Source organism: Bacillus rossius, chromosome 13 (assembly GCF_032445375.1).
Source record: "Bacillus rossius redtenbacheri isolate Brsri chromosome 13, Brsri_v3, whole genome shotgun sequence".
Taxonomy (NCBI): domain Eukaryota; kingdom Metazoa; phylum Arthropoda; class Insecta; order Phasmatodea; family Bacillidae; genus Bacillus; species Bacillus rossius.
The window spans coordinates 15,854,971-15,876,080 of NC_086340.1; the positions used below are offsets into that span (position 1 = coordinate 15,854,971).

The 21,110-nt window shown below is 36.3% G+C and overlaps 1 protein-coding gene across 4 annotated transcripts in view; it reads left to right on the forward strand.

Annotated features, from left to right (window-relative positions):
* LOC134538271 (titin-like) overlaps positions 1-21,110 on the forward strand; it is a 453,345-nt gene that overhangs the window by 95,880 nt on the left and 336,355 nt on the right. For all 4 annotated transcript variants that reach the window (XM_063379437.1, XM_063379439.1, XM_063379438.1 and 1 more), the window contains 3 exons: positions 574-16,439; positions 17,498-17,840; positions 19,054-19,308. In XM_063379437.1, the coding sequence (XP_063235507.1) occupies positions 574-16,439; positions 17,498-17,840; positions 19,054-19,308 (16,464 nt within the window). The remainder of the gene's footprint in view (positions 1-573; positions 16,440-17,497; positions 17,841-19,053; positions 19,309-21,110) is intronic.

The following is a 21,110-nucleotide window of genomic DNA, read 5'->3' on the forward strand; positions in this document are numbered from 1 at the left end:
CACTGGGGCTAGTGTGAACATTTATCAATAAAATCTTTAAGACCAAATACACCACTTCACAGAAAATCATAGTTCACAGTATGTACAACCAACCAAGTTAATATTAAAATGGTATGTGTGAACCCAAGAATTTGATTTCGAGAAGGGTTCAGGGAAATATATGTTTTTGGTATAATATGTTGAATTCACTTAATGAATTTATTACCATATTCTATAGAACTTTAATACCTAAAATTTTGTAAAGAAAATCTGTGACAGTCAATTATTTACTAATTACTGCTGGAATTTTCAGACAACCTGATCTATCAAAAAATAAAAATATTATCAGTTTCATTTTTATTCACAATTTTTGAAGAATATAATTTTTTAGTCAAAATTTTCAAAATTTTGATTTACCATAATATTATGTCAATGAAAGGTTTAAACTGCAATTTAAATAAGACTCCTTGTTTAACTACATTCAGAATAACATGCTGTTATTTAGATTGAGTGTAATCTATCCCATGTTGGATTTTGATTGATATAGTTATAACTTGAAAATGTTATTTATTTATGTGCTTTCTATTTTTTCAGAGGATAATGTAGTGGAACTCCCACCACTAAGATTCGTCAAGGAAACTTCAAACTCTGGGAAACTACTGATGGAAGCAGTCGTAATTGATGTCAGCCCTGAGTACTTTACATCTGCAGAAGATGATCTTCGCACAGATGTAGATCTTGAAGAATTATCAAATTCGGAAGAGAATGGGCAGTCTCTGTATGTGATGCCCCCAGATATTGAAGATGATGGGATGCCACTCAACAATACTCACTTGAATAGTTCCGAACATGTGCTTGCTTCATCGAGCCCCTCTGCTATAAATGAAGATCAGCCTCCACCAATGCGACCTCCCCGAAAGAAAGATACATGTAAAAATAATGATAGGTCTTATCAAGATAGTGAAACATTCCATAGTCTTTCTCCTGCCAAAGGAGACACTGAAAAACAGTATGCCAATGATGAAACAGACAAGAGCGAATTTTTTGATGAGCCTTCAGTCCAATTATCTGTGTCACAGCTAAGAGAAGAAGCTTATGAAAGTGCTAAGGACACTTTTGAAAAGGCTTGTGAAATAAATGGATTTGATGATGCACTAAAACTCAAGGAGGGTGGCACAGAGAATGAAAAACATATCCTAGTTGATCATAGATCGATAAATCAACCACCAGAACCAACAAAAAATTTAACTGGAACTGAAATTCAAACAACCGCTGCACAGATTCCAGAGCAGTCGAAAAATACTTTTAATGAAAAACTTGATAGTGCATCATCACAAGATCAAAAGACGAAAATAAAATCTGATGGAAAGCCAGAGGAACAAAGTGAAACTATTGATAACACAAAACAACAAGTTACCTTTTCTCCTTTAGACATCAGTGTGCAAGAAGGTGAAGTTGTACTTACAGAGAGTATTAAAATTGATGCAAGTGCAGGTTCCGATCCATCTCAAAAATCTCATTCTAATGGTTCAAAAGAATCTTCAGTTGAAAAAGATCATTCTTACTCCGAGGAGGGAGATGGACTGAAAACAGTTATTAAAAAATCTAATAAAGCCACTAAAAAAGGAAAATCACTAATTGGCACTTTAAGTAAAGACAATAAAAAACTGAAGTCTAAAGATACTAAAAAAACGCCTGGCCTCCCTGTTGACACCACAGAAGATGGGAAGAAAACTTCAGAACAATCAGAAAAAGTAGAGGATCCAGAAAGCAAAATCCTAGCTTGTGATAAAGGGAAACAAAAAATTAAGAAACAAAGAACTCTCTCATCAACAGAATTTGAATTGCCTAAACTTAGTGCCACTAAAATTGAAGAAGGTCAACTGAAAGATGAAGTTTGTAAAAACAGAGATGAATCATGTGTTCTAGAATCACTAACAAAATCTTTACTTGATATCCAACAGGGTCTAGTAACTGTTGAGCAGGAACTCCTAACAGATGCAATGAAAGAACCAGCATTAGATAAATCAAGCACTTGTGTTGTTGAAACAGTACCACAACCATTGACAAACACTTTAGAAATGTCAAAAGAACATATGAATGCAGAACTTTCGCAAAAAATGGATACTGCCTTAATGGAAAATGAATTTAAAGAAGCGGAAAAATTATGTGAAGTACAAACAGATGTACAGTTAGAAAAAACAACTTCATCTAAATTAGAGAATATTTCAGAACCTGTAAGTGAAACAAAAATATATATCATACAATGCAAAGACCAGTTGAGTACTCTTGAACCTAAGGCAGATCTTCCAAACGAAAGGTTGGAGTTACAGTTGTTGGAAATTGTAAGGCTGCCAATAATTCAACTTCAAAAAACAGTTTCCTTGCTTAAAGAACAATCTGTTTCCGAGTCAAAAATTGGCATGAAAACTAATAGACCAGGAAATGCTATTTTGGCAGCGTTAGCGAAGCCGTTAGAAGATATAGAACGAGGGATTTCTTTAGCTCAGCAACACTCATTAGGGGAAGTAACAGAGAATGTGGAAATGCACAATAATGTTACAGCCACTGCAATTTTTACATCAGTTTTACAACCGTTTCAGGAATTAAAGAGATGCATGTTTATTGTTGAGCAGCAAGCAGCTGTAGAAGAAGAAGCATTTCCTCCATTGATGACAAAATATCTTATGTTGAAAATGCTGGAAGAACCTGTGTCCCAGTTGTATTGTAACATTAGCAAAATTCCCATCCATTCTAATGAATCAGCACCTGTTTTTAGGGCAGAACCATATCGAGATATTTCCCCAGTCAAAAATTTGTTAACTTTCGCACTTCATGAGATAGATAGCATAAAAAACATACTAGAAAATATTAATTTAATTGGTGAAAAGTGCAAGGATTTACGAAGTGATGAAAATAATGCATTATTTTTGATGAACTCTCTCTTGGAACCATTTTCTGTACTGAAATCTGGATTATCGGATGTTGAAAATTTGTGTGGAGATGGGTTTTACACAGCTAAAAGCCAGACTGAAGAAAACCAAGCTCTGAAGTGCTTACATAACTCAACAGTAGTAATGGTGAAAAAATTGTTGGAGATAGAAGAAACGATTCTACAAAAACATACTGCTGAAGGTTATAGCAGTCCTATCAGTAAAACTTTAACAATGCTTCTTGAGCCTATAGATAATCTGAAGGGTAGGTTAGAGTCTATACAAAATATTGCTCTCGAGAATAATCATGTGGAAAATTTTGAGAAAACATTTGAAGGATTAGTTGTCCCTTTAAAAAATTTTACGAAAAAGATAGCTGATGTAGAAAAGCAAGTTGCTATAAAACAAGCATCTGATGATGACAGCAATATTTCCATAAAAAATATCGCACAAACTATTGTACATTTAGATTATATCTTATCTTCTATGGATGAAGATATAACTAAAGAGCCAAGTATTAGAAAATTATCAACATTTATAACTGAGCCAGTAAATAATCTTAAATTAGAGTGTATTATCATTTTTCACGACAATTTCCAACAAGGTATTGATAATCCAATCACACAAATATTACCAGGACATTTGCAACCCCTTCTAGCTTCATTGCAAAATCTCAAAGTAGCTTTGAGAAAGTCGAAACAACATTTTGGAAACGAATTACGAGATTTATCTCGTACATGTTCATCAAACTGCATATCTGCTGAAATAATAATAAATGAATTGCAATCATTGCATGAAAATCTGTCAAAAATTGATACCGAACATTTGCTTTCACATACTGAATATAACAGTAAAGATACTCTGAAAACCTTTACCATTTTAGCCTCGTCCATAAAACATTTTGACATAACATTACAACTATTAACAAAACTTGGACCAGAAATTAAAAATATTTCTAAGTTGTTCAAAATTGGTCATTTACTTCATTCATCTGATAAAGTTTTGGGAATACTAAAAACAATTTCGTTACAAAACCCAAAACTTACATTCTCAAGGTCTTTCTCAGAGCTTGAAGCCCCTATACAATTACTACAGTCAGAACTTTTAGAATTTCAGAGCTATTTAGCACGAGAAGAAGTGCCAATAAAAAAGCATGAACATTATTTGGAGAGTGTGTCAGAGTTGATTTCGCCAATCTCGGACTTGTTTGACTTACTGAACCTTGTAGAAAGAATAATACAACAACCACAAGCAGAAGACAAGATTCTTGAAGTTACAGTGTCAAAAGTGCTTAAAGAAACAGTAAAAGTTCTTGAAAATAAAAGAGCTTCTCTAAACCTTCAATCTTGCTGTTTAACTGAAGATAAAGATGAAAACAGTTGTTACACAATAATGAAAGAAAACATAAAATCGCATGTGGATGGTTTGAGTAAAGTTTTATCAGATATAGAGAAGAAATATTCCATAAACATGGGAGAATTAGCAGTCACAGAAAACAAAAATCTATTAGTTATTCAAGATGCCATTAAATCAGTGGAAGAACTTAGAACTTACATAGAGAATGTCAAAAAAATGGGAAAAACTTCTTACGGATTTATGATACTAGAAGAAATCTTCGAAACCATAATTGAACCATTGTTAGAACTTCAGCAGAGCTTAATTCAGGTGGAGCAACAAGTTCTTGGCTCTGGTATAAAATCAGAATCAACAGCTGCAAATATTTTTCTAATATCATCACTTACTCAACCATTTCAGAAGTTAGTTGAAAAACTGGAGGAGGATACAAAAAAGAGTGATGAATTACCACAGTTTACATCACTGGAATGTGATGATCTTAAGCTGGACAGTCTCGTTGAGCCTATACAAGAATTGAGACAAGCAATAGCTTTTATACAGAAAACAGTATCTGGCACATCTGGAAGACTATCTCCTGAAAGTATTGCAATGGAGTCATTATTGCCTCCATTAGAACATTTGCAAAATGAGTTAGATGACATAGAAAAATATTTTGTGGATCCTGTTTTGTTTGTTAAAACGAATCAAAATGTTGTTAATTCATTCCAAAATTCACTGCATAAATTAGAGACAGGATTTCAGTTGATAGAACATCAAGCCTTTTTAGGTCCTGAAGAACAACCGTTAAGTGAAAGAGAATGTATTTCAATATTGGAAGACCTTACAGAACCATTAGAAGGATTATATCAGTGTTTAATTTCCATAGATAATGAACATCAAGATGATATACAACAGAAATTGGGCAAAAGAATGCTGAGATCTTTAAACGGTCCAGTTTCTGAGCTAAGAAAGGGCATTTTGATGATTAAGGATCAAATAGCATTAGAATATAATGCCGACACTTTATCCGAGTATGCACTCGAACTGGTTGAAAATTTAGCTCAGCCAATGCAAGATCTGCGTAAGGGTTTGGCTCAAATTCAACAAAAAATAATTTTCAAGGTCTTAGAGGACAAAAAGGAAAACACATCAGTGCCAGACACTGTATGTGAAAACGAGAAAGGAATACAGAATAAAAGATCTGATCAAACTGATTTTTCTGGTGTAGGCACCTTAGAAAAGGCAATGATTTATGTAAAAAATCTCAAAGATGCTCATAAATATATGGAAAATAGACTTATGGGTGAGTGCAAACATCCACTTCTACACTCGATGGGTAAAAATCTTCTTGATATGGTAAGAGTTTCAACAGAAGATATTAACAAAGAACTGGAAATTTTCAAACAAAAAAGTAATTCTGACAGAAACAATGATACCCTTGATATGACAAAATTTTCTGAACCTCTTCAGCTACTCACAGAGTGTACTGCACAGATTCATGAACTTGCAGATTCCGAAACTAATCAGGGGTTCAGAACCTTTCTTTCAGCGCTGCTTGCTGTCACTGAACAACCATTCAACGAACTACAAAGGCTCCTTAGTTGTCAAAGTGCTATTTCTTTGGATTCTACTAAACAATCTTTAGATGAGAAAGAACTGCATTGCATCGCTTCAGGTGAACAGAGGGAAGAATCCTGTGATAAACAATCACTTCCTTTGGTAACTCTAAAGAGCTTGAGCACCTATGGGGTGCCAGTGGTAGAACTGAAAAATATTTGTGATACGATCAAAAATCTTATCTTTGAACGAGGGAATGAAGAGGGAGTACACCCTGTTCTCCAACATCTTGTCCACCCTATTGACCAATTTGAATCATCTCTCACACAAATACAAAATAATTCTTTGTCATTACCCGAAAATGTATGCACGGAAAATCCCAATATTATTGCCACTAAAACATTGTTGGATGCTATTACCAGTTTCAGTAAGAGCATAAATTTTCTTGAAATGGAACTAGTAGAAAAGTCTAACAATCCCCTTCTTCCAGATAGTGAGCGTTTACTTATAACAAGACTTTGGAGTTTGGTGCAAGAAATTGAAAAATCATTTGATAATGCAAACAAAAATACAGTTCTTCAGTCATATGAAGAAAATTTGACACCTCTAGCTCTTATAAAGGAAAATATTTCTGAAACGAATGAAAGTGCAATTCCAGTTCAGTGCTCTGACTCTTTACAGTTAGCTCTAGAAAAATCTCAGATATATATTACTGAGCAGTCTTATATTCCTGTACTTAATGTTTTAGCACTTACTGTAAAAGAACTAAGACAAAATATCGCACTTATTCAAGAACACTTGTGCTTTGATGTCAATGAGCCGCTAACTTTAACAAATATAAACTATCTGAAAGCCGTTGCTAAACCTGTAGAAGAAATCAATAAATGCATAAAATTACTGAAAGAAAATGAAAATATCGGGGACGAGAATGATTTGCTGCATTCACTTGATTTTCTTGCACAAGCAAGTGTAAAAATAGAAAACCTAGCAAAAGAAGCTGAATATAATATTTTGGTTGATGAAAAGTGTAATGAGCTAAATAGTGAGTCAATTGTTTCTTTTCAAATGAGCCTGTCCAAACAAGTTAAAGAAATTCAATATTTACTTGATTTTATCGAAACATATACACATGGATGTGAAAAGAATGATGATACACCTGAAGATTTTTATCTTTATTCTCCACAGGAAAATGAAAGCAAAGCATGTGTCACCAGCACAAAAATGTGTTTACATGATTCAACCACAGAGTCAGGAATGAATGAAAGTAAAGTGATGAAAATTTCAGTAGTTGTTCAATCCATTATAGGGCTTAAAAATACTATGTCTGTTGTTGAGGGGTATTTAGTAGAGCATTCTGCAGAAATTCCACAAGAAAACAAATTAACATTCACCCTAAAAAATGTTAATGCATCCAGTACTAAGCTTCAGAATTATTTGTCTGATGTGCAAAAATGTCTGGTGGCTGGAAATACAATTGCAAATGAAAATATTACTGCTTTAAAAGATTCTATAGAGGAAACAAATAAAGACATTGCTTTAGCGAAAGAACAGATGATTCTTGTTGAATGTGTCCCCTCTGCTGTAGAAGATAAAATGTTCAAAATGTTCTTTAAAAAACTAGATAACATTCAGAACTCGTTAACATCGCTTAAAGAAGAACTGTCACTTGATGATGCAGAAAAATATGTTTTGTATGAGCAACCCACAGCTGAAATAAAACTACAGGATCACTTTACAAATGCCCCAGTAACCTCTCCTCTGATGGAAGAAGTAGGTTATCTAAGTGAGTCTACTGACTACTCAACCCAGCCAGAAGTTGTTACTTTACATAATGAAATCACTATACCTTTGCGAAAAATAGCAAAGTCCCTTGAGGAAATACAAGAAAACATAACAATCGATGAAGAAAATTCAACATCAGATTTAAGAGTGGCTAAAATCAAGGCAGCATTAACATTTCACATTGAAGAACTCAATAAAATTATTGCGACAGCAGAAATAGTTGAAGAGAAGTACCCAGAAAATGCGAGGAAGATATTGTCTGTAGAACTGGCAAAACCAGTGCATGATTTAAAACAGGCTCTTTCTCAGATGGAAAATATTTCTCTTGAGACACTTGAAAATGTGAGTGGTAACTTAGTGGACTCGAGACAATTTGTTAGTTTAGAAACTCCAATAGAGCGAATTCGTGAATGTGCTGCACTTTTGGAAGAACAGGCAATTGTTCTTCTTTGTGATGGAAAGTTGCAACCAATGGAAATGAAGCCACCTTTTAAAAATTGTATTGCACACGTTGTTGAATGTCTCCATAAAGCTGAAATACAGATTATTGAAAATTCCAAAATACTTCCTCACGAAGAAATCACGTTACTGTCTGCACCTATACATGATTTAGCAACAGGTTTACAGGAACTAAATAAGTTTACTTTGCAAACAGATGTAGTGATTCATCCTGAAACTAAACATGCACTCCTGCAAGATATATCTTTATCTGTACAGAAGTCACTGAAGGGAATTGCTCTAGTAAAAAATACTTTACCAGCTGGTCCAACAGCAGTTGAAGGAAAAGGTCAGTTCACAATTTTGGCAGCACAGAAATTAGAACAGCAATTGCACGAAATAGAGAGAGAAATTGAATGTTTAGCAACAGAACAAATTACTGAAACACATATATATTCTGATTCAGATATTAGAGCTATGGATACTTGTAGTATTCAAACTGAAAATGCTATTGAAAGTTCACATGATAAACAGAGGCAAGAGACAGAGAAATACACTATCGAGGAAGAAGTTTTGCTGAAGTCTTCCGATTTAGAATCGGATAATAAACATAGCTTAGAAAGTTCTCAACTAGGAAAAAATGTTCAGCTTGAAGCCGAAGACAAGATACTGGATGTAAATGTTGAAAAACCAGATGATCAGAAAGTTAGAGAAATTTTAAACCAATCAGAAGTTGATGACAGTACAAGTGTAAATTATCTTGGAAACAAAAATGAAATTGATACTTGTATGGACAAAGAAATTCCAGAACAAGAAACAGCTGAAAACCAACACATTGAAAGACGGGACGAAAACACTGTTAATGACAAAGTCCATCTTCTAATGGGAAATTTAGAAAATGGGGAAAAAGAACTGATGGAAGATGAAGCACAGGTCAGGAATGAACAAATTAATCAAAAAGCAAACTTTAGTTCAAATAGTGATATAAATAATAAAAATGATATCAAACTCACAGAAAGTGGCCAATCAAAAGGGACTGAAATTATAAACATAAATTTTAATTCGAGTAAGGAGGATGAACAAAAATCAAATGGAGAGCAGCTACTAATAAGTAGCAAAGAAGTTAAGGATGAAACTACTGGCTTAGAAGTTTTTGCTATAATGATGACTGAAAAATCGGAAAATTCACACTTAAAAGAGTTAGAAGGATTTTCAATCAATGAAATAAGTGAGGTAAAATACGAACAAGGAAGGGTTATCGATGATACTGTTGCTCACTGTTCAGCAATGGAAGACTTTAAATCTGTGACAAAAACTGTACAACAAGCCTTGCAAAACATTCAACCAGCGAAAAATGCTGATAATACAAGTAAAACATCAGAAATGTCTGATATTGATGAAGATAAGTTTGAGGATTGTAAAAATATTGATGACCAAAATGAGAATGCTGAAAAAAATACTGCAATTGCAGATGCTTCAATGAGTACAGTACTAACTGATGAGGTTATCAAGAATACAGAGCAAATTCATGATATGGAAAGCAACCAGACCAAACCCCCAATGGAAAACATAATTAAAACACAGAAGGAAAATGATCCTTTAGTAAGTGTCAATGACCAAGAAAACACACACAACAGCGAAATGTTATTGCAACAAGACTGCCAAAATACTGAGGTGATTGAAAGTGAAAAACGTGATCACCATTCAGAAAGCATGAGACTAGAAAAAGATGCTGCGGAGGAGCTGGTAATTATATCAGAGATCTCTGAAATTGTTCCTGATGATGAAGTAGACCATGGAGAAACCAAAGATAAGAAAAGTGTTCTAGAGGAGGCAACGGCAGTTGAAATCATTGCAATTTCTGAAAAACAAAGAAAGGACAATGAAATTTTTGAGCCAGTATCGTTGGTTGAAGTTAATGTTATTAAAGATAAAAAGGAGCAAACAATTAATGTTACTGATGAAAAAGAAGTAGAAAATCCTCTTGTGAATATAATGTTAAAAAAGGATTCAGAAAATATTAATTTGTTACAGCAATGTGAAGTTGATAAAAATAGTGAAAGTGACATATCTCAGGATTCTATTAAATTAAACTCAATGCAATCAAGTAATTCTCCGGACATTATGGAGTTAAAACAAAATGAAAACTTAGGTGGAATCTGTGAAAAAATATGTGTGTCAGCTGGTGATAAAACAATATTATCAATACCTGAAATCGAAAGTGAAACAGACAGCAAAATAAAATTCAATGAATCAGAAATATCCACGGAAGAGAGAACAGACAAACTGTTAAATACGCAAAAGGTGGACAGCTCCGTTGTACAAGAAATCACTGCAGAGAAACAAGATGATCTGTCATTTGAAAAACAAGAACTCTACACAAAGGAAAGTAAAAGTGAGGAGCTGGAGAACATTACTCATGTTGCATCATTAGAAGCAGGAGTTACTGGAACAAAGGAAAGTCTGGAAATTACTTCAAACTTACAAGATAATAAAGGAGGCAATGTTACTGTAGTAGCGTCAAAAGAACCAAAAGTTTCCCATTTATCAACCCAAGAAGATAATGAAGATAACCAGAACAAAGAAATAGAATCTAATGGTTCGAAAATAGTCATGAATAAAGGATCAACTTGTGTTGTTTCAGGCCAAGAAGTTATCACGCAAATATGTGAGTTAGAGAATACAAATGAAACTTTAGGAACGTTAAAAGAGTCCGAATGTATGGTAAGCACTGCAGATATCTTTGAGCCAAACAGTAAAATTTTCATTCCCAACAAAAATGAAAATATATATGTAAAAGAAAGTGTTAATTTAAATGACATTAATGATAAGAATAGTAGTGAGTTGAATGAAATGGAAAAAGGTGATATCAGGAAAGAAGAAAATGAAAGTTTTGTCAACATTTGTGCAGACTCGAAAGAAAATAACATTATAGAAGTGTCTGTAGATAGTACAAATGATAAAGAAATGAAAAATAGTACATTTGATAAAAATGACGAAAATAATAAGTCACATGAAGAAAAAATTCCCATAAAAAATAAAGTTATTCATGAACCCAGTCCTCGAAATGGAATTCCAGATAACACAAACAGAAAAAATGACGATGAATGCAATACAATCGATAATGAAAATAAATTTATGGAAGAGAAAAGTATGGTTCCAAATATTAATGAAAAAGAAAATAAATGTAATGCAACTAAAATAAAGGAAAACAACAAAGAATTAATGTGTCCTAAACTTAAAGATATTCAGATAGATACGGAGTGTCTAGAGAACCAAATAAATATTCCTAAAAAACATGAAGATAATGACTTAAAACTACTAAATACAAAGAAAGAAAATCAAATTAATATTGACAGCAATAACGAGACTCATAAACTATTAAGTTCACTAGGTACCACACAGAAAGAAACAAAGGACAAAGAAGAAGCAGAAAAACATTTGCCATGTATTCAAAGAAAAGAAATTAGGAATCTCGAAACGAATGAAAAAGAATTAACCTTGAGTTTTAATGAAGAACAAAACAATTCATTGGTTTCTAAAATTGAAAAAGGAAAGGAAGAAATAGGGGAAACAAATTCTGGTGACAAGCAGGAACTATCTTCTGCAAAAGTAGATAGTGCTAATGAAGACAATAATATTATAAATAATATAAACAATGAATTAGGTAACACAAATTTAAAAATGGAAAAGGACTCACAAGAAACAGAAGAATTGATTATAAATATTCAAGAAACTTACCCAACATCTAAAGAAACAACAGATGTGCTAACAGAATTAAAAACAGGAAATGCTGAGGGAGACATAAAAATAGGATATTCTTTATCCGAAACTACCGAACAAAACACTTCCCAAGAAAGTGGACTGGAAAGCACACAAAGTAAAACAAAGCTGGAAAAGCAACTCAAGAAACAGGATGAAACCTCTGATAAGAATGCATTGCAGAATGGTAAAGAGAGTGATGAGAACAATTTTATTGGAATAAAAAACAAGAAATCATCTTATCTCACTGAAAACAATGAGATAAATGATGAAAAGCCTGTAACATATGACAAGGAAGTTCAAAAGAAAGAGAATTCAAAAAATCTGTTGAAAAAGGAGCAAACTGTACCGGAAACAGATTTGAATAATGTGGGTATGGATGTTTATAGTCAAAGTGAAGTACCTAATGCAGAAAAAACCCTTTCAGAACCTACAAATGGGGTAAAAGATAGAAAAAGTAATGTTGATTTTAATTCAGGAATAAAATCATTAACTGTAATGAAAGGAGATGAAACAGATCTACAAGGTAATGAAGTTGATGAAACAGTTAAGCAAAGCAAACAAGGGAAAGAGAATATACCGATAAATTCTGAAGTAGTTGAACAATCATTTAAGTGCATAAATGATGAAAAACTTGAAAGTAATACTGGTACCAAAGAATCTGTATTATCAAAAGAAACCAGTTGCTTGGAGACTCATGGAAAAGATAGCAATTCAGAAATCGGCTCCATTACTGATAATATTAGCAAAAGTAATTTTGTAAATAACAGTGAAAATGTCAATGTAAATAATTTTGACAATAAACCTCCAAACGAAAGTTACGAAAATGAAAAGGCTATAGAAGGTAAAAACCTTTTCCCTAATACTACTGGAAAAAGAAATGATACAATTGTTGCAATAAAACACACTGAGACTGGCATGCAAAAAAATACGGGACAGGATTCTGTGGATAATAAAGATGATGGTTTTAATAACAAACCAAACAACAGAGCAATAGAGAATGTAGAATACCAGAAGGATAATGTGAATATCATTAGTGATGAATTTAGTTATGATTCGACTGAACAAGAATGTGCTAGAAAACAAGAAAGCGAGGATAGCAATATCAGTAAAAAAGATAATGGTTTGAATTCGAAAGAAGAAATGATAAAAAGTTTAAATACAAGTGAAGAGCCAGTGAAAAAGGAGAATATTGTAAATGCGGCAGAAGTTGTGTGTCAAGAAGAAAAACATTTAACAACTAAAGACCAGACATTACATGAAAAATATAGAGAAGATGAAGAAAAATCTAAAGAACATACAAACAATATCACATTTAAGGATAGTACAGAAAGTGAAAAAAGTATAATCAATGAAAATAAAGATTGTACAAAAAAAGAAATAAAGAATGCAACATGTGATGATCAAGTAAATAAGACTGTCAAAGAAAAGAAAAAATTGGAAACATCTCTCAAGACTGCAGAACTTTCGAAAAGTATTGAAATGGAAGATATCGATAAAGTAGATTTGGGCAAAGAAAGATGCGATCCTAAAACGGAACACGCAACATCTCCAAAGATAGGTGAAATACCTGCTTCGCGAAAACAAAATGAGAATAAAGAGGAAGATAGTTTGTGCAAAATAATGGACTCAGGAGAAATGCAACCAACACTACAGAGAGAGGATGAAATAATTGAGTCTCATAAACAAAACAATGAAAAAGTAAATGATAAAGATGGTCCAATAACACCACAGAGAAATGAGGAAATAACTGATTCTCACAAACGCAACAAAGAAAAAGGGGACGAAAATCTGTGCAATAAAGATAATTCCAAAGAGGAGCAAACAACCCCACCAATAAAGGACGAAACAAATTCTCAACAGCAAAGTAAAGAAAATGTAAATGATAGCTTGAGCATAAATTGCGATACAAAAGAGGTGCAATCAACACTACCAATAATTGAGGAAAAAATTGATTCTCTTGAGAAAAACAAAGAAAATGAAGATGGCAGTCTGTACAAAAAAGACGATATTAAAGATGGACACAAAACAACACCAAGAAAGAAGAAAATAAAAGATTCTCACAAGAAAAACAAAGAAAAAGAGAATAATATTCTGAGAACAACAGAGAATTCTAAAGAGGGACATCCTACACCTGATTCTCTCAGGCAAAATAAAGAAAAAGCTGATGACAGTATGAGCAAAAAGGACAGTTCAAATCAGGGGCAACAAAAACCACTCGGAAAGGAGGAAGTATCTGAGTCTCATAAACACAACAACGAAAAAGAAGGTGACATTATGTGCAAAAAAGACGATTCCAAGGAGGAGCAAACAACTGTGCAAAGAAAAGAGGAAACAACAGTTTCTCAACAGCAAAATAAAGAAAAAGCAGATGATAGTCTGAGCATAAAAGATGGTTCAAAAGAGGAGCAACCTAAACCACAAAGAAAGGAGGAAGTATCTGAGTCTCATAAGCACAACAAAGAAAAAGAAGATAACAGTACATGCAAAAAAGACGATTCCAAGGAGGAGCAAACAACTGTGCAAAGAAAAGAGGAAACAACAGATTCTCAACAGCAAAATAAAGAAAAAGCAGATGATAGTCTGCGCATAAAAGATGGTTCAAAAGAGGAGCAACCTAAACCACAAAGAAAGGAGGAAGTATCTGAGTCTCATAAACACAACAAAGAAAAAGAAGATAACAGTACATGCAAAAAAGACGATTCCAAGGAGGAGCAAACAATTGTGCAAAGAAAAGAGGAAACAACAGTTTCTCAACAGCAAAATAAAGAAAAATCAGATGATAGTCTGAGCATAAAAGATGGTTCAAAAGAGGAGCAACCTAAACCACAGAGAAAGGAGGAAATATCTGAGTCTCATAAACACAACAAAGAAAAAGAAGGTGACAGTATGTGCAAAAAAGATGATTCCAAGGAGGAGCAAACAACTGTGCAAAGAAAAGAGGAAACAACAGATTCTCAACTGCAAAATAAAGAAAAAGCAGATGATAGTCTGAGCATAAAAGATGGTTCAAAAGAGGAGCAACCTAAACCACAGAGAAAGGAGGAAATATCTGAGTCTCATAAACACAACAAAGAAAAAGAAGGTGACAGTATGTGCAAAAAAGATGATTCCAAGGAGGAGCAAACAACTGTGCAAAGAAAAGAGGAATCAATAGATTCTCAACAGCAAAATGAAGAAAAATTGGATGACAGTCTGAACAAAACAAACAGTTCTAAAGAGAGGCAACAAACATCACTGTTAAAGGAGGAAATTATTGATCCTCTTGAGAAAAACAAAGAAAATTGTGAAGCTAGTTCGTGCAAAAAAGAAGAATCAAAAGATGCGCAAAAAACACCACCAAGAAAGAAGAAAACACATGTTTCTCACAAGAAAAATAAAGATGAAGTAGATGAGAGTCTGAGTAAAAACGACGATTCTAAACAGGGGAAACCTACACTACTGAAAAAGGAGGAAACGGTTGCTTCTCATGAGCGAAACGAAGAAATAGAGGCTAGTGTGAGCAAAGATAATGATTCTAAAAAGGGACAGCCAAATATTGATTCACTGAAGCAAAATAAAGAAATTGCAGAGGAGAGTATGTGCAAAAACTTGAATGAGGACATAGTAAAACCTTCGCCTGTAAATGATGAAAATACACTTCAAGAAATTCGGGATAAAGAAGCATATAATAAGACTGAAGATGACATAAGCAAAGATATCTCTGGGAAAGCAGGTGATTCTAAAGAGGAGAAAGTTGCATCATCAAATAATAAAGAATCTACAGATTTGCTTAAGAAAATTGAGGAAAAATCACACGACAAAAGCCTTGAGAAAAAATCTAACGAAGAAGCCAAAGTTTTGTTAGAAAAAGAAATAGCAAATGATGTTGGCATTTGCAAAAAAACTAATGGGTCTGAACCTGAAGTTGAACGATTCAAGGAAAGCGATGAAAATGAAAAGGGTACTCAATCCAACAGGTTTGTAAAAGAAGATGGAGCCGGCATTGAAACAGCAGCAGACAATACGATTTTCCAGACGTCCATAGACAATAGTGCACAAGAAAAACCTTCAGCGAAAATGTCCTCTGTTGAAAATAATGGTGACATTATAACTGTATGTGATCCAGATGGGGGAGAAAATAAACTGTGTGTGGAAAACCTAGGTGAAAATAAATTGAAGAAAAGAGGTACTGAAACAGTTAAGAAAAGGAAAAGTACAAGAAAAGAAAACCAATCTGAACTTGAGAATGTTTTGAGCGACTCTAGTGTAAATTTAGGGGAAACATTCAGTAGGAACGATTTAGCGAACAAAGAAAATGTTTCTAAATACGATTTTGTTTTAGACGAATGTGAAAAATTCGCTACTGTTAACGACCGTTCAATGGCGGAGGAAGAAAAAAATGGTCTGACGGTCACATCAGACGTCCCCGCAGAATATCGCGAGAGGGCTAAAAGTTGTGACATTTTCAGCGCCACTGTTACCGAATATTCCGAAAAAGGAACTAAGAATGCAGAGCCCTTAGATACCACCCTTACAGAATCTGTAACTTCGAGTACATTGACCCCGAGACACTCGAGACACAGGATGACTTGTAAAACAAGTGCAGCAGAAGACACAAGTTTAGCTGGGATGGATGACCTACCTTTCGACAAGCCCACGACTGCAAGCAAGGTAAGAGAAAAATAATATAAGCTTGTTTTAGCAGGTTTCACTTTAAAATTCGTCATGAGACTTAATTATAATAATACAAAATTGTCAAAAATATTTCATCAATTAAAAAAATACATCCTAATAATTTTAACTATCGTATTTTTATTGGTAGTTATCATACAAATAATCCTTATTTGTATTTAAAAAACCATTTTTTTCTGGCTTTAATGAGCTAATTCAGGTTCTTACACCATCATAAAAAACCTAAAAAAAATTAAAAACAGGCAAATCAGGTTTTTCTGACTGGTACAACAAATACAGTTTAAAAAAAAATACCTTTCCAAAACTATAGGAATTTTCGAAAGCCTGTGTGTTGTGGACTTTTTAAACAATTATTGTCTTTATATAGCACTTATAAAATTTAATTCACTCGAACAAAACAATACATATGGTGTACTTTTAATGTAGTGAGCATCCAAAATTGGATTATAATTTATTTCAAAAATTGAATGATATTAAAACCTTAATTTTCTTTAGATTTAAAGACCCAGCTGCTAAATAACATAGTCTGTTTTTTTCCAGAAAATATTAATTCTACTTAGCTCTCTAAATTTTCAGAATATAAAAATAAGTAATGTGAGGTTGTATGCCAGAAGGGGAATCCGTGGTTGCAAAAGAGAGATAATTCAAGCGGTTAGTGTGGTGATACGTGTCCACAGGCCCAGTAGGGGCGAGCAGCCATGGTTCAGCAGGATTGTGAGCGTGGTGATGTGCTAGTATCAGGCCGGGGATTGTGAGCGTGGTGATGTGCCAGTATCAGGCCGGGGATTGTGAGCGTGGTGATGTGCCAGTTTCAGGCCAGGGATTGTGAGCAGGGTTGTGAGCGTGATGACGTGCTAGTAGCAGGCCGGGGATTGTGAGCGCGGTGTCGTGCTAGAAGCAGGCCGGGGATTGTGAGCAGGGTTGTGAGCGTGGTGACGTGCCAGTTTCAGGCCAGGGATTGTGAGCAGGGTTGTGAGCGTGGTGACGTGCTACTATCAGGCCGGGGATCGTGAAGCGCGGTGCTGTGTTGCCCGCAGACCGGCAGGGGCGAGCGACCTCGCTTCAGCACGCGGCTGTCGGACCGCACGGCGGCGCAGGGCTCGCGCGTCAAGCTGACGGCGGCCGTGCTGGGCACCCCTGCGCCCTCCGTGTCCTGGCTGCGGGATGGCCTGCCCTTGGCCCCCGACCACGGGTTCCGCGCCTGCTGCGAGTCGGGCCTGGCCACCTTGGAGCTGCTGGACGCCTCGCCGTCGCACTCGGGCGAGTACACGTGCGTGGCCAGCAACCCGCACGGCGAGGCCTCATCCTCGGCGGCGCTGCGCGTGTGCGCGGGCTTTCAGCCGGCGCCCTTCCCGCCCACCTTCACGCGCCTCATCAAGGGTGAGCACCCAGTGCCGGCCAGTGCCTCATCCATAGGGACAGGAAAAATTCGCGGGTTCAATGACCTGCAGGATGAACTCCACAGTTCCACGTACACTCGGTCAAACGCCACCCACCCATTGGCTGCCGTCTCGTGAGACGTCCCAATGTATCAGCCTGTGATTCGATAAAGCTTTGGTCGGGCGTTTCTAATTGGCCCAGAGTCATCCAGGTGAGTTGTGAACCTATAGCAGAGGCAGCACTGAGTTGTAACTATTTGTATTTTAGCCTGTCACGAAATGAACCCGCGAATTTTTTCCATCCCTACTCATCTAACACCTGATTTTATACTCAGATGCAGGGGCGCAACAGGAGGGGGGAGGGGGGAAGTGTTACAAAGACAAGGACCGTAAAGTTATGTAAGGTAGCGGTTGCTGACGCGTACCGGGGTGTGTGGCAGACTCGTGCCGCTGGTCCGAGGACGAGCTGGTGATGGAGTGCAAAGTACCACAGCCAATGAGTTATAATGACAAGGACCGTGTAGTTGTGGAAGGTAGCGGTTGCTGACGCGGACCGGGGTGTGTGGCAGACTCGTACCGCTGGGCCGAGGACGAGCTGGTGCTGGAGTGCAAAGTACCACAGCCAATGAGTTATAATGACAAGGACCGTGTAGTTGTGGAAGGTAGCGGTTGCTGACGCGGACCGGGGTGTGTGGCAGACTCGTACCGCTGGGCCGAGGACGAGCTGGTGCTGGAGTGCAAAGTACCACAGCCAATGAGTTATAATGACAAGGACCGTGTAGTTGTGGAAGGTAACGGTTGCTGACGCGGACCGGGGTGTGTGGCAGACTCGTGCCGCTGGTCCGAGGACGAGCTGGTGATGGAGTGCAAAGTACCACAGCCAATGAGTTATAATGACAAGGACCGTGTAGTTGTGGAAGGTAGCGGTTGCTGACGCGGACCGGGGTGTGTGGCAGACTCGTACCGCTGGGCCGAGGACGAGCTGGTGCTGGAGTGCAAAGTACCACAGCCAATGAGTTATAATGACAAGGACCGTGTAGTTGTGGAAGGTAGCGGTTGCTGACGCGGACCGGGGTGTGTGGCAGACTCGTACCGCTGGGCCGAGGACGAGCTGGTGCTGGAGTGCAAAGTACCACAGCCAATGAGTTATAATGACAAGGACCGTGTAGTTGTGGAAGGTAGCGGTTGCTGACGCGGACCGGGGTGTGTGGCAGACTCGTACCGCTGGGCCGAGGACGAGCTGGTGCTGGAGTGCCGGGTGCGCAGCCACCCGCCGCCCAAGGTCACGTGGCTGAAGGGAGGTCTGCCGCTGACCCCTGGCCCCAGGCACCAGCAGGCGGAGCTGGCCGGCGGGTTGTGCCGCCTGGTGGTGTCCTCGCCTCACCCGGAGGCCGACAGCGGTCGCTACACGTGCCGCGCCGAGAACCTCATGTGGAGCGACCAGATATCGGCCGACGTCGACTTCCCCGGTGAGTGCCGCCGTAAGAGATCCCCGCGATCATTCTCCCCGAAGTCTTGTTTTTTTTTGACGTGACAACGTCTAATAAATCGATGAACGCCGGCTGCAAGCACATTGTCCCGTTACGCTTTGTCCCGTTGCGCTCATTGTACGCTTGCGCCGCATCTATCTCTCTTCCAACTCGATTGGAACAACCATCGATTTGACTTTTTTCGAGGCACATTAAACTTGAAACACTCCCATTGTTTTCCTACTTTTCATATCATCGTCCTATCCTCAACAGAATAACTCAGATCAGAAGAAAGTTAAATAGCAAACACGTATAATAGTTATAGTTAAAATAATCTTTTCGTTAAAGTAATTAACACATTTGAATTAATGAGTGCAAATAAAAGTAAATTTATTAATCAAATTGTAGATTTCATTTCACTCCTTTGTATCCATACAAAATAGTGAACATTCAATAAAAATGATTCAATTTTATTCATAAAAGTATGCAATAATTTCATCAATGTTTTGTTTTGACGTTGTCACGTTAAAGCCCTAGTAGCACAAACAGTTGGGCCAATGTTGGCATATTGAAAAAGTCCACCGTTGGGCAACGGTATAATTGGCACACTTGCCTACTGTTGTCCAACTGGCTCATCCCCAATGAAGGGCCAACGGTTTTATAGTGAGCAGGAACACCACCTAGCCAGCAATTTTTTTCTGATGGCCCTACCAAATATATTTGCAATGCCAACAATTTTATGCGTTTGGCCCAACCAAATGTATCTGCAATGCATACAATTTACAAATGTCTTCTTGCAAATGACCCATTCAAATATTCCCGCACTCCTAACTACAGGGTAAACGTGTCACATTGTATTCCCCTTTAAATTGAAGTTCTAATATGAAGCAATTCAAGTTATATGACAAGGTGTACAGCAGAGTATATGTGAATGGCAAAACCATTTTTTTCTTTTGCATAATGAATTACTTTAAGCAACACACACTTCTTTAAAAACAAATAAAGGCTTCAGAGATAAAAGCATCACTAGACACTTGAAGTGCTGTAATAAAATTGCACTCAAGTGTTAGAACTGCATATTGTATGCTCATGCAATATATTCTAGAAAAATAATAGGGGAAGAAAACAGGAATAATGCTGGTAGTTCAGCTCTTAACCAGAATAGAGAGATAAAGACTGAATGTTCTGAGCCAATATAATTCTTGTGCCTTGTTATTCTATCACAGAGTCAACTATTTCAGAGATAACCCCCATTGAAATGACTTTAACTGTCCCAGCACCCAAATATTGTTAAATGAAGTAAAATTCAATAGATAATACTTGTTAAAATACTGTACTGCCTAGTAAATTAAAAGAGCATATAATATTATATTCACAATTTCAAAATGTTATGAAAACTCTCTCTGTCAATAAAGTGAAATAATCCTGTCGTTTCAAAAACTTAAGGCAGCCTCAATATATACACAACCTAAAATATAGCAGTCTTATCCTATTACCAAATGATTCATATGATCAATTTGGAACAATTAAATTTCTTCTATATGTCAGTTACTTTGATTTACATTTTTTAACCAAAGCAACACAAGAATATTTTATAATAAATTTTGTTAAACAAGGAGTTGATGTGTATGCAAATAATGACAAACATTTTGAAAAAAAAAAAAAACTTTATTACAATACATACAAGCTATCAAAAAAGATTCATGGTAAACTTACCTCTGCATAAGATGCAGCTGTAATAGTGTAAAGAACATTATTATTACCTACTATCCTGCATAGGTATTAAAAAATTAAATAATAAT